The 13,741-nt window shown below is 39.7% G+C and overlaps 1 protein-coding gene across 3 annotated transcripts in view; it reads left to right on the forward strand.

The window, feature by feature from the left end:
- The window catches only part of TMEM164 (transmembrane protein 164), a 272,538-nt gene that overhangs the window by 104,774 nt on the left and 154,023 nt on the right, over nucleotides 1-13,741 (forward strand). For all 3 annotated transcript variants that reach the window (XM_058291368.2, XM_058291367.2, XM_058291369.2), the window contains exon 3: nucleotides 4,531-4,580. In XM_058291368.2, the coding sequence (XP_058147351.1) occupies nucleotides 4,531-4,580 (50 nt within the window). The remainder of the gene's footprint in view (nucleotides 1-4,530; nucleotides 4,581-13,741) is intronic.

The following is a 13,741-nucleotide window of genomic DNA, read 5'->3' on the forward strand; positions in this document are numbered from 1 at the left end:
CCAGTAAGTCCACTTTAGTCTATAGTTCATTCCCCAATCCTGAGGCTTCTGGGATGGTGTAGCAGTTTGATATAGTTATGAATTCCAAAAATAGATATTGGATTATGTTTGTAAACTGGCCTGTACCTGGGCATAATTAAATTGTGATTAGGGCTTTGATAGGGCCATGTTAGTAGAGTGTTGAGTCCCCACCCCTTGGTGGGTAGGGACTCACAGATAAAAGGCATGGCAAAGAACAGATATGGAGGGTTTTTAATGTTAGAGTTTTGCTGTTGGAACTTTGATGCTGAACTCTTAAATTGGAGGCCTGAGAAGTAAGCATACAGAGAAAAGAGAAGCAAGCCCCGGGAAGAGAGGAACCCTGAACCTGGAAAGAAGCAAGCCCTGGGGAGAGAGGAACCCTGAGCCCGGAGAAGAGCAAGACCTGGGAGGAGAGGAACCCAGGAAGCCTGAACCCGGCAGACGTCAGCAGCCATCTTTCTCCAACACATGGAAATAGACTTTGGTGAGGGAAATAACCTATGTTTCATGACCTGGTATCTATAAGCTCCTACCCCAAATAAATACTCTTTGTAAAAGCCAATAGGCTTCTGGTATTTTGCATCAGCACCCCTTTGGCTGACTAATACAGAATTTGGTACCAAGAGTGGGATAGTTCTTTTGCAATTACCAAGATGCTGGAACAGTTTTATAAATGAGTAAGGGGTATTTTTTGGAAGAATTGTGAAATGCTTGATGAAAAAGGCCTAGATCTTTTTTAAGAGACTGTTGATAACAATATGGATACTAAAGAGATTTTTTATGATGCCTTAGAAGTAAATGATGAAACTATTATTGGAAACTGGAGGAAAGGTGATCTGTCTTTTAAAGTAGCAGCAAACTTAGCAAGATTAACTCCTGGTGTTTTATGGAAGCCAGAATTTGAAAATGGCAAACCTGGGCATTTAGCTGAAGAAATTTCTAAAGTAAATCCAGAGAATGCAGCTTAGCTTCTGCATATAGCTTATAGCAAAATGCTAGACAAGGGAGATATGCTAAGGACTGGACTGTTGGGCACAAAGAAAACAGAAACTGATTCTGAAAATTCCAAGCCTCTGGAAATCAAGCTCCCAGATGAAAGTTCCCCATTGAAGGACTTAACTAAACTTGGAACTTATAAATCAGGATTGAAGATGCAGTTATGTCGGAAAGACTTGTGAAAAGTCTTATTGTCTGATGGCTTGGACCCCTGCTTCCTGCATGCTAAACCAACAGACTTTTTCAGAAAGCTGTGTGAACAAAATCACTGTCAGCCTGGAATAAAAGGGACATGGAAAGGAGAGATTGAAGGGGAATGACTTCAAGGGAAAACCATGGAAGCTGAGATCTGGAATTAAGACTAAAACTTGGGCCAAGAGAGGAAACGCACCTGTGTGTACAGAGAGGGTGAGTTTGCCCCAGCAGTTGAAGAGGGTGGAAGTTCCTGCCCAATGGTCTCAAAGAGTTTTGCTGCCCTAGGGTACAGAGAGGGTGGCGCACATTCCCCAAGGATTAGGACAGTTAAGGTCAGCACCCCACAGGTCTGAGAGGGGTGGACCTTTTCCCCATGAATTAGAAAATGCCAGGTGGTCAACTCATTGCTCTGAGAGTATTGAGCCTGTATACCAAAGGTAAGAGGAATGTTGTCTTCATGTCACTCTACTGGGTGGGGGGTTAAGACTCTTACCCAAAGATTGGGTAAGGTACGGCAATCACCCCAATGCTCTCAGAGGGTGAGGTCTGGAGCTTGGTTGACACCCAGATGCTTGATGAGGGTAGAACCAAGAAAATGGCCTTTCAGCAAGCCTATGGAAAGGATGGGTTCCCATAAGGCACCAAGAAGAAGAAACCATCATCTTAAGAATGACTCTCAGACTTTGAAATTGAATGGAGGATCCCCTGCAGGTTTACTGAACTGTTGAGGACCTGTGACTCATGTTTCCTTCCCAATTTCTCCTCATTGTAATGAAAAGGTTTATCCTTTTTCTGTCCATTTGTGTATTGGAAGCAGATAAATTGTCTTATAATTTCAGAGGTCTACATCCAGGTGGGACTTTGCCCAAGACAAACTATTTCTTTAAATTGATTGTTATATGATTTAGTACTTGCATTGTTACTGATTTAAGGTTTTCTTGAATATTATTATATAATGTATTTTTGGAATTCAGAGGGTGCAGTGTAGCAGTTTGATATAGTTTTGAAATCCAAAAATAGATTTTGGATTATGTTTGTAAACTGGTATGTACCTGGACTTGATTAAATTATGATTAAGGCTTTGATTGGGCCACGTCACTAAAGTGTGGCGTCCCCGCCCCTTGGTTGGTGGGGACTCATAGATAAAAGGCATGGCAAAGGACAGAGTTGGAGGGTTTTTAATGTTAGAGGTTTTTTTTTAGGATTAGTTTCACTTTATTTATTTATTCCCCCCGCCCCCAGTTGTCTGTTCTCTGTGTCTGTTTGCTGCATCTTGTTTCTTTGTCCACTTCTGTTGTCGTCAGTGGCACGGGAAGTGTGGGCGGCGCCATTCCTGGGCAGGCTGCACTTTCTTTCACCCTGGGCGGCTCTCCTTACAGGTGCACTCCTTGCACGTGGGGCTCTCTTACGCGGTGGGCACCCCTGCATGGCAGGGCACTCCTTGCGCGCATCAGCACTGCTCATGGGCCAAATCCACACGGGTCAAGGAGGCCCAGGATTTGAACCGCAGACCTCCCATGTGGTAGACAGATGCCCTAACCACTGGGCCAAGTCCGCTTCCCATTGTTAAAGTTTTGATGTTGAGTTTTGATGCCGAAGTCTTAAATTGGAGCCCTGGGTAGTAAGCACACAGGGGAAAGAGAAGCAAGTCCCTGGAAGAGAGGAACCCTGAACCTGGAAAGAAGCAAGCCCTGGGAAGACAGGAACCCTCAGCCTGAAGAGAGGCAAGACCTGGGAAGGGAGGAACCCAGGAAGCCTGAACCCTGGCAGACATTGTCAGCCATCTTTCTCCAACACGTGGAAATAGACTTTGGTGAGGGAAGTAACCTATGCTTTATGGCCTGGTATCTGAATGCTCCTACTCCAAATAAATACCCTTTGTAAAAGCCAATAGGCTTCTGGTATTTTGCATCAGCACCTCTTTGGCTGACTAGAGGAATGCAATCCCATGGGGCCAATGGGTGGGGCTCTCTTGCTTGCAGTTGTAGACTCTCTTGGTTCCTTGGTATGGTAGTTGTCCATCATCACCTTCATATTAAGTTGTCCTGGGTGAGTCCAATGAACTGGAGAGTAGGTGTTGCAACTCCGTTGATATTCAAGGCCCAGCTGGCACATTGACATCCCAAGGATTTAAGTCTCTTGGACCAACACCTACTGACTCCAGCATCAACTATACTTTCAAATAAGAAAGACAGAAGAGCCACGTGTAGGGGAATCACAACCAAGTCCAACTCTGTCACACTGGGGAGCATAAATTCAACAGTAGAGCTCACCGGCAGGGTGCCAAACTCCTGAGCTGTCTGCCCTGACTGTTGTGTCTGGTTGTCTCCAGAGCCCTTGGCAGCCCTACTATTTGAAGTGGTATTTACTTTGGTAGTCAATGAGCTCCTGCTGAGACATGCATAAGCATAACCTCTGAAATGACCTCCCGACTCACTTTGAAGTCTCTTAGTCATATAAACTCATTTGTCTTTACCTTTCCCCCCTTTTGGTCAAGTTCTTTTTCTAGTTGTACGCAAGGTTTTTCTTATTTGTTTTGACCTGGGAAGAGAATAGCAAAGTAGAACCACCCAGGCATACACAGAAACAGACTACTGAAGTTGACAGGAGGTTTGGAACCTGGGAGTAGCAGTATTGATAGGGTTGCAAGATAACGTACAGGGTACCTAATTAAATTTGAATTTCGGATAAAGAATGAATAGTTTTTTAGTATAAGTGTGTTCCATGTAATATTTAGAACATACTTATATGAAAGAACACTCATTCTTTATCTGAAATTCAAATGTAACCTGGAATCCTGTATTTTTTTTGCTGTATCTGGCAATGCTGGGTATTGAAAAACCCACCTTTCTCCATGGGAGGCAAATAAGAAGGCATCTGTGTACTTGTTCCACGCTCAGAATCTATTTTCACTTGCCCTGGATTAAAAGCAAAGACTGACTATGTCTGTCTTGTTGAAGTAGAAGAGTTGAAAAATTAAGAATTGTTCTAGAAGTTAAGAGGAAGCAGTCTAGGGGCTGCAAAGGCCTGTGAAAAGTATTCAAAATTTGGTCTTAAAAAGCTCTCCCCATGTCTTATTCCCTCAATCACACATACTCTTTCTTTCTTACTGTCTCACTCACATATGTATATATACATTCATGCATGTGTAAACACAAATAAGTACTTTGGAAAACCACCTACTTGCCGTTTTGATTTTTTATATTACATTTTTTGATGTTAGATTTTGTTACTTTTTTCTTGATTATTAATGTAGCATGGGCTCAACGTGTCCAACAGTTTTATTGATAACCATATTTCCTTCTTTTTCCATTGCAGATCTTTCTCCTGGCCTGTCCTCCATGTCGGGGAGCTACCGTCGTGTTCAAGTAAGGGAAGATTGTTTTTGCTCCGTTGCCATTGCTGTTTAGACTGTTTTTTGTCTGTTTGATGACAAGGAATGATGAGCACATTGCTCTCCACACCTCAGCCTTGTACTGCTTTGTCTCTGGGCTTCCCCAAGGGACAAAAGTCCGTGAGGGGCCAGTGATATGGGGAAATGTCTGTGGAGATTTGTTTTTTTGTCATACCCTGACATGTCTTTTGGGCAAATCATTGTGGTATTGGTTTATGGCCAGGGTATTCTGCCTCAGAAGGTATGCTGCTGTCCTAAAGTTTCTCTAGAGAGCATGCTAAGTCTTTGCTTTGTAATCTCTTGGCTCCACTGAGGATATTCATCTTCACTTTGAAGGGCATTGCTCTTGTGTTTTTATGTTTCTGTTTTTAAAAGTGAAAATTAAGGTGGGGAGAGAAAAATATTGCCTTATCATAGTTCCTGACTTTCTTAAAAATAGCCAGCATCAAATCCAGTAAAGTGTATGCAGGCAAATCATGTTTATCAGAAGAAATGTTTGCTTTAAATGAAATTCTCAAGAGTCCTGGAACCCTCATTTTAGCTGTGAGCTGTGACCATTTTACTTGTCAAACCTTTTGTTAGAGTTACTAATGAGAAACTGAATTGACCAAATTAATTTCATCCGTTTTCTTCTGCCTGGGCCCGATTTTAGAGCTATTCATGAACAGTATAAAACAAGGAGGGAGGGGGAGAACAGGAAGTAAAGAGCCTAGCAGACCCTTGGTTAATTGAGAGTGGTTTAAATGGATTTCTGATTTACTTAAGTTATAAAGTGATAAAGTGTTAGGTAAGGAGAAAAAATACCCCATTTGCTGCTTCAAATAGCTCCTTGAAAGTTAGCCACTTAGTCTCTTTGCCTTAGGTGAGTAGTTTTCTGCTGGGTGAGAGGTAATGGATCCTGATTTTATATGTTTCTTATTTGGACCACTTCTAAAGGAAAGGGATATTTAACCCTGTTTTCCTCCCTTGATTTTCCAAAATGAGCTCCATTATTCAGTGCAATGTTTTTAAAGTAGCATTTATTGGTTTTATTTCGTTATTATGAGAGTAACAATGCCCATTGTAGAAAATACAGATACCTACAGAAGAAAATAAACATCACACATAATCCAACCATCAAGAGGTCATTTTGATTTCTTTCTTTTTTAATAAGCAGGTATATTGTATATTTAGTTTATTTCTCATTTATTTTAAAATTTAACTTAATTTATATGTTTATGTTCATATATAAATGCATAAATAAGATTGCCAGATTTATTTTTTTGTAGTGGTCCTATATTTTTATATGTGTATGTGTGCCTTTTCCTTTTTTGTTTGGCTCCTAGCTCTACCTTTCCACACCTACTCCTACATATTAACAAACAAATATGTATCCTTCCATATTTTTCTCCGTGCTCATAAAACCATATATATACGTATATGCATATATATATTCAGGTTCACATAGACAAACACATATGTAGGAGATTTGGAATTTGTTGTTCATTGTATGTTTTATACAAAAATGGGATTTTATTATATATACTTTTATACATTTTGCTTTTCTCATTCAACAGTATCTCATAGAAATCTATCAAAGTTATTTGGTATAACGTTTATTCTTTTTAAAGGCTGCAAAATATTTCATGGATGCATGAAAATTTATTTAGCCATTCCTTTATTAATGAACATTTTGTTTCCACATTTCTACTGCTATAGTCAATGCTGAAATAAATTTAATTGCGCATATGTCCCCACTCACTGGTGCATTAATTCATACCTGCACACACCCACATACTCAGGCACATATTTGTTTATTCATTTATTTATTTGTGTTAACATATGTTATATTGATTTACAAAAAAGACTGTTGTCTGTTTTCTTTTTTTAAAGATTTATTTATTTATTTATTTAATTCCCCCCCCCCCCCACCGGTTGTCTGTTCTTGGTGTCTGTTTGCTGCGTCTTGTTTCTTTGTCCGCTTCTGTTGTCGTCAGCGGCACGGGAAGTGTGGGCGGCGCCATTCCTGGGCAGGCTGCTCTTTCTTTTCACACTGGGCGGCTTTCCTCACGGGCGCACTCCTTGCGCGTGGGGCTCCCCCACGCGGGGGACACCCTTGCGTGGCACGGCACTCCTTGCGCGCATCAGCACTGCACATGGCCAGCTCCACACGTCAGGGAGGCCCAGGGTTTGAACCGCGGACCTCCCATATGGTAGACGGACGCCCTAACCACTGGGCCAAAGTCCGTTTCCCTGTCTGTTTTCTTTATATCCCTACTAGCCATAGGTGTAGTGGTTCTTTTATAATTTTGATAGCCTAATGGTTGTATTTCCCTGGCCACCAGTGAATTTTAGTGCTATTTCATCTTTTTTGGTTCAATTAAATTTGCTCTTCCCTGAATTTTCTATTAATAGCATCTGCCCATTTTCCTATTGGTTGCTTATTTTTTTCTTAATTTTAAGAACTTTTTATATTTTAGATATTGGCTCTTGGTCTATCATTGTTGTTACAGATCTTTTTCCCAAGTATTTGTATTGACATTACTTATGGTGCATTTTTCCATATAAATTATATTTTTGTATGCCCAAATGTAAGTATCTTTTCTTTTATAGCTTTTGGATTTCCTGTCTTGGTTAAGAAGTTCTGTTTTATCTCTGGATTATATATATAATCTAGATTTTCTTGTCAGATTAATAAAATATCTTACTCCACCTAGAATTCATTTTTGTTTATGCTATGAGGTAGCATATAAAAATTTTAAAGAATTTTTCATGTAACACAGGTGTAACTCAGAATTTCCCATTTTAACCACTTTCAAGTATATAATTTACTCGTATTGATTACATTCACAATGTTGTCCTACCATCACCGTCGTCTATTACCAAAACTTTCTCATCACCCCAAATAATAACTGTACCCATTTAGCAATAATTCCCCATCTCCCTTCTGTCCCCCATTCCCTGGTAACTTGTATCTACTTTTGTTTTCTTAAAGATGGATAAATAGTTGGGCTAGCATAATTTTTTAAGTAATCCATATTTTTCCTGTGAATTCAGTTATCATGTTTGTCATATATTAAACTTCTTGTATACTATTATTTCATCTATTTGTGTATCAAAATCTTTAATTTGTTTATATTGGCTGTTACAAATTCATTCCTTCACTATTCTTGGTCATTTTTTCTTACAGATTTTAAGATACCTTTTATTCACCCCCTCCCAATACTATTGAAATTCTAATTAGATTTGCATTAAATTTATTATTTTTTAAAATCTATTTTATTTCTCTCCCCGTCCCTCCCCACCCCCTGCCCCAGTAGTCTGTTCTCTGTATCTATTTGCTGCGTATTCTTCTTTGTCCGCCTCTGTTGTCAATGGCACAGGAATCTGTGTTTCTTTTTGTTGCGTCATCTTGTGGTGTCAGCTCTCCGTGTGTGTGGCGCCATTCCTGGGCAGGCTGCACTTTCTTTTGCGCTGGGCAGCTCTCCTTATGGGGCGCACTCCTCGCGCATGGGGCTCGCCTATGCGGGGGACACCCCTGCGTGGCAGATTTGCATTAAATTTAGATTACAGTTTTGTGAGAATTGAAATTTTAAAATTTCTTTCCATCTCTTGCTTTCTCTACTGGTCCTTTGATATGCTAGCCCTGAATGAGTTTGCCAGCTTCCCAACTAAGAAAGGGCTGGCATGTTCTTCATGGAGGCATGCAGGAAAGGGATATGGTTGATGCAGTGGTCTCCATGCCTCATGCTGGGCAGGGGCTGGAAATTATTTTTGGGGTAGTGAAGGGGCAGAATTCTCCATAGGGTTCCCATGGTCCACTTGACAAGAGGGAATGATGGTTCCCCAGTGTTCTGGCTGGGTCCCAGAGTGCATCATTTAAGTGCAACTCAATTGACATTTGACTTGCTAAGTCCTGCTGCTGTAGTCTGCTGCTGGAAAGGCTGCCTCAGTTGACAGCATGCATCTGGGATGAGAAACTAAGATTGAAAGTGGTTTCTACTCAGCTCACCATCACAACAACATTGGTCATGGTGTTCTTTTGATCTATAATATCTCCAACTCCTAGAATTCCAACTTGGCAGCTGTATGCCTTTGAAGGCCTCTTATCCTCCCTGTCCTTGGCTCCTCATCTCTGTAGATGCTCCTAAAGGAGCACCAGGATTGTTTGTTGTGATGAGCCTGTGCTTGCAGCGTTGTTCTGTATCTCTTGGAATCTGAGCCATTCTCTGTTTACTTATTTGGCTGGTTTGAAAGGTTCTGTCCTGAAGAATTATCTCAACTATTAGCTTTCAACATCCTAGCCACTTAATTCTCTCTCTTACTCAGATTTGAGTAAAACCAAGCACCATTTTTTGCTTAGTACCCTACCACTAATTTAGAAAAAAGGTACCTGTCTCAGTCACACCTTGAGAACATACCCAGTGCTATAATCTGAACCATCCTGCCTCATTGGTTCTTTTTGTTCCCTAGGGAAGATGTGGTTTTACAGAAAACTCATGTAAAATGTAGAGTTCCCATAAGCTTCCCCCCCCCCACACACACACCCAGTTTTCTCTATTAATGCTACTATGATTTAAAAAATAAAAAATGTATTCTGGTAACATACATACAACCCGAAATTTCCCATTTTAACCACTTTCAAATATGCAATTCAGTGGTGTTAATTACCTTCATAATGTTTTTGCTAACATTGCCACAATCCATTACCAAAACTTTTCCATCACCCCAAACAAAAATTCTGTATCAATTAAGCATTAACTCCCCATTCCCTATTCCTACTCTGGCCCCTGATAACCTGTATTCTAATTTCTAACTCTATGAACTTGCATATTCTAATTATTTCATATCAATGGGATTACACAATATTTGCCCATTTGTGTCTGGTTTGCGTTACTGAACATGAAGTCTTTCAAAGTTCATCCATGTTGTCGTGTCTCAGAATTATCATTCCTTTTTAAAATGTTGATTAATATTCCATTATATGCATAGTCCACATTTTGTTTATCCATTCATCTGTTGATGGACACTTGGGTTGCTTCCATTTTTTGGCAGTAACTCATGGGTTCTTAATAAAGAAGATTATTTTTTGAAAACCTAAGGGAGAAGAAAGAGGGTTATGTTGCATTGGGGTCTCTTACCCTCAGTTACACCGTATGTCTTACTAGTGACTCCTCTTTCCCTTTCTCCTTGCTCTTTTCCTCAGGTTTTTTTCCTTCAAATTTTACTATATAAAACTGCAAGTATACATAATATGTTTATTACTCATATGTTTGTTAGGTTCCTTAGCCATTTATGTATTTTATTCTGTGAGTTGTTAATTTATATTCTCTGCAAAATTTTTATATGGGGGTGTTTCTTTTTTTGACTTGCATATGCTTTACATATATAAAGAATATTAATCTTTTATCACCCTTGCAGTAATGATTTCTCCAGATTGCCTTTGCTTTTTGATAATGCTTTTGATGTACATTTGTTCTACATTCTTAAAAATCAATAGGTTTTATTTTTAGAGCAGTTTTTGCCTTACAGAAAAAGTAATCAGAGTTCCCATATATCCTCCACCCCCCCCACATTTCCCCTATTATTAATATCTTGTATTAATGTGATACAGTTGTTTCAAATAATGAACCATATTAATCTAGATAATTTAGTTTTTATCTAAAGTCCATGGTTACATGAGAGTTCATTCTTTGGGTTGTAGAATGTGATGGGGTTTTACAAATGCATAATGTCATGTATCCACTATTACTGCATTATATGGAATAGTTTCACTGCCCTCAAAATTCCATGTGCTCCACCTATTCATCCCTCCCTCTTCCTAATCCCTGGCAATCACTGTTCTTTTTACAGCCTCTATAGTTTTGCCTTTTCCAGAATGTCATATAATTGGAGTCAGCATGTAGACTTTTCAGACTGGCTTCTTTCACTAAGCAATATGCATTTAAGGCTCTTCTATGTCTTTTTTGTAGCATGATAGATCATTTCTTTTTATTATCGAATAATATTCCACTTTATTGATGTACTACAGTTTGATTTTTTATCCATTCACTTACTGAAGGGCATCTCAGTGGCTTCTGTGTTTTGGCTACTGTTTTAGTTTCCTAGGCTGCTTAAGCAAATACCATGAAAGTGGTAATTTATTTGCTCATGGTTTGAGGCTGGGAAAAAATCCAAATCAAAGCATCATCAGGGCAATGCTTTCTTCCCAAAGACTGGTGTTCTGGGGCTGTCTCTCTGCTATTCTTGGTCTTTGGCTCCTTTGTCACATGGCAATGCACATGGTAACCTCTCCTGGCCCCTCTGTTCTCTTCCAGGTTCCATTGAATTTCAACTTCTTGCTTTCATGACTTTCTTTCTCTATGTCTGAATTTCATTCTGCTAATAAAGGACTACAGTAATAAGATTAAGACCCATCTTGAGCCATACTTTAACTGAATTAACCTCATCAAACAGTCCTACTTAGAAAGGGTTCATAACCCACAGGAATGAATTAAGTTTAAGACCATGTTTTTTTTGTGGGGGGGTGGTTATATATCTCCAACTACCAGAGCAACTATTAATTAGGCTGTTATAAATATTTATGCGTGGGTTTTGTGTGACATAAGTTTTCAGTTCATTTCTGTAAATACCAAGGAGAGCAATTACTGGATTGTATGTTGTGGCAGTTTGAAGCTGGGTAGATATCAGAAGATCAAGTCCTTAGAGCTATTCCATTCCTGTACATGTAAACCTATTGTAGATAGGACCTTTTAATTAGGTCCATTTAAGGGTCCTTCCTTTTGATTAGATCACTTCAGTAGGGCATGACCCAGGGTGGGTCTTAATCCTTTTACTAGAGTCCTTTGTAAGAGGGAGAAACATGCAGAGATACACAGAAAAAAGCTTCAGAGACAGAGAAACCCTGATAGAGGTCCCAGAGGCCAGAGGCTGCAATCAGCAGAGCACAGGGCACAGAAAGAGGCCCTTGAGAGGATAACAGAGATGAGACACGGAGAAGAGGGGAGAAAGGAACCATATGCCTGATTGCTCGTAGCTGAGCTTGGGGAGAAAGAGTTGCCTTTGGAGGAGAAGGATCTGCCATTACAGTCTCGCCATTACTTGGTGATACAGCATCTCTTGATGGTGCCTTGATTTAGACACTGTAAACTTTTAACCTAATAAATTCCCATTATAAAAGCCAACCCATTTCTGGTATATTGCTCTTAGCAACTTTTAGCAAACTAAAAATACATGTTAAGACTGTTTAGTTTTGTAAGAAACTGCCAGAATGTCTTCCAAAGTCGCCATGCCATTTTGTATTTTGTATTCCCACCAACAATGAATCTGAGTTTCTGTTTTTCTGTAGTCTCACCAGCATTTGGAATTGTCAGTGTTTTGGATTTTAGACATTTTAATAGGTGACTAGTGGTGTCATACTGTTTTAATTTGCAATTCTCTAATGACATATAATTTTGAGCATCTTTTCATATGCTTATTTTCCATCAGTATATCTTCTGCGGTGAGGTATCTGCTTAGATTTTTATGCAATTTTTTATTGTTGTTTGTTTTAAGAATTTTTAGTATATCCTCTCCACAGATATACTTTTTTTTGCAAATATTTTCTCCCAGTCTTTTTTTAAAAGCCAGATTATATTGACTAGAACTTCTAGGTCAGTGTTAAATAATAGTGGTGATAGCAGGAATCCTTCCCTTGTTTCTGATTTTAATAAGACTGTCTCTGCTATTTCACTACTGACTCTTGGGGTTAGCTGTTGCTTTGTTCGATATTCTTTGTAGTGGTAAACCATTATCTTATTCATAAATCTTCTAGTCTTTTAAAAAATCAGTAATGATTGTTGAATTTGGCTAATCCTTTTGGGAAATCTTTTGAGAGTTTCATTTGTGTTTTCTGTTTGATCAAACCATTTGGTATGCTAAATTTATAGATTTTCTGATGTCAACCTTTGTTCATTTTTTAGATAAACTGTCCTTTTCCTGTGCTTGGGAGAGACTCAAATTTGGCTTACATATCATGAATTTGAAGCATTTTGCTCTTCCACCATACCCCATGTGAATTTTATTTATTTATTTATTTATTTATTTATTTTATTGACTTTGTAATAATATTACATTAAAAATATATATGTGAGGTCCCATTCAACCCCACCCCCCCACCCCACCTCTCCCCCCCCCCCCCCAGCAACACTCGTTCCCATCATCATGACACATCCATTGGATTTGGTAAGTACATCTTTGGGCACCTCTGTACCTCATAGTCAATGGTCCACATCATGGCCCATACTCTCCTCCATTCCATCCAGTGGGCCCTGTGAGGATTTACAATGTCCGGTGATTGCCTCTGAAGCACCATCCAGGGCAGCTCCATGTCCCAAAGCCTCCACCTCTCATCTCTTCCTGCCTTTCCCCATACCCATCAGCCACCATGTCCACTTTTCCCAATCCAATGCCACCTCTTCTATGTGGACATTGGATTGGTTGTGTCCATTGCACCTCTATGTCAAGAGGAGGCTCAGATTCCACATGGATGTTGGATGCAATCCTCCCACTTTCAGTTGTAATCACTCTCACACCCCATGTGAATTTTAACTCTACTATTACAATGTTAATTTTTTAATAATTCGTACTTGCTTGACTGAGCTCTATTTTCAGCTCAGCTTATTTTTTTCCTTCTCAATGTTTTTTTTTTCACTTTTTAATCTTTTTAAAATTTTTTTCCTTTTTTAATCTTTTTTTAAAGATAAAGAAATCTCACAAAATGCTACATTTACATTTAAAAATATAAGAGGGAAGCAGATTTGGCTCAACTGATAGAGCATCTGCCCACCACATGGGAGGTCCAGGGTTCAAACCCTGGGCCTCCTGACCTGTGTGGTGAGCTGGCCCACATGCAGTGCTGATGCGCACAAGGAGTGCTGTGCCACGCAGGAGTGTCCCCTGCGTAGGGGAGCACTACGCGCAAGGAGTGCGTCCAATAAGGAGAGCCACCCCACACAAAAAAAGCGCAACCTGCCCAGGAGTGGTGCTGTACACACAGAGAGCTGATGCAGCAAGATGATGCAACAAAAAGAGACACACATTCCCAGTGCCACTGACAAGAATGCAAGCAGACACAGAAGAACACACAACAAATGGACACAGAGAACAGACAACGGG

The sequence above is a fragment of the Dasypus novemcinctus genome, chromosome X (genome assembly GCF_030445035.2).
Source record: "Dasypus novemcinctus isolate mDasNov1 chromosome X, mDasNov1.1.hap2, whole genome shotgun sequence".
NCBI lineage: Eukaryota > Metazoa > Chordata > Mammalia > Cingulata > Dasypodidae > Dasypus > Dasypus novemcinctus.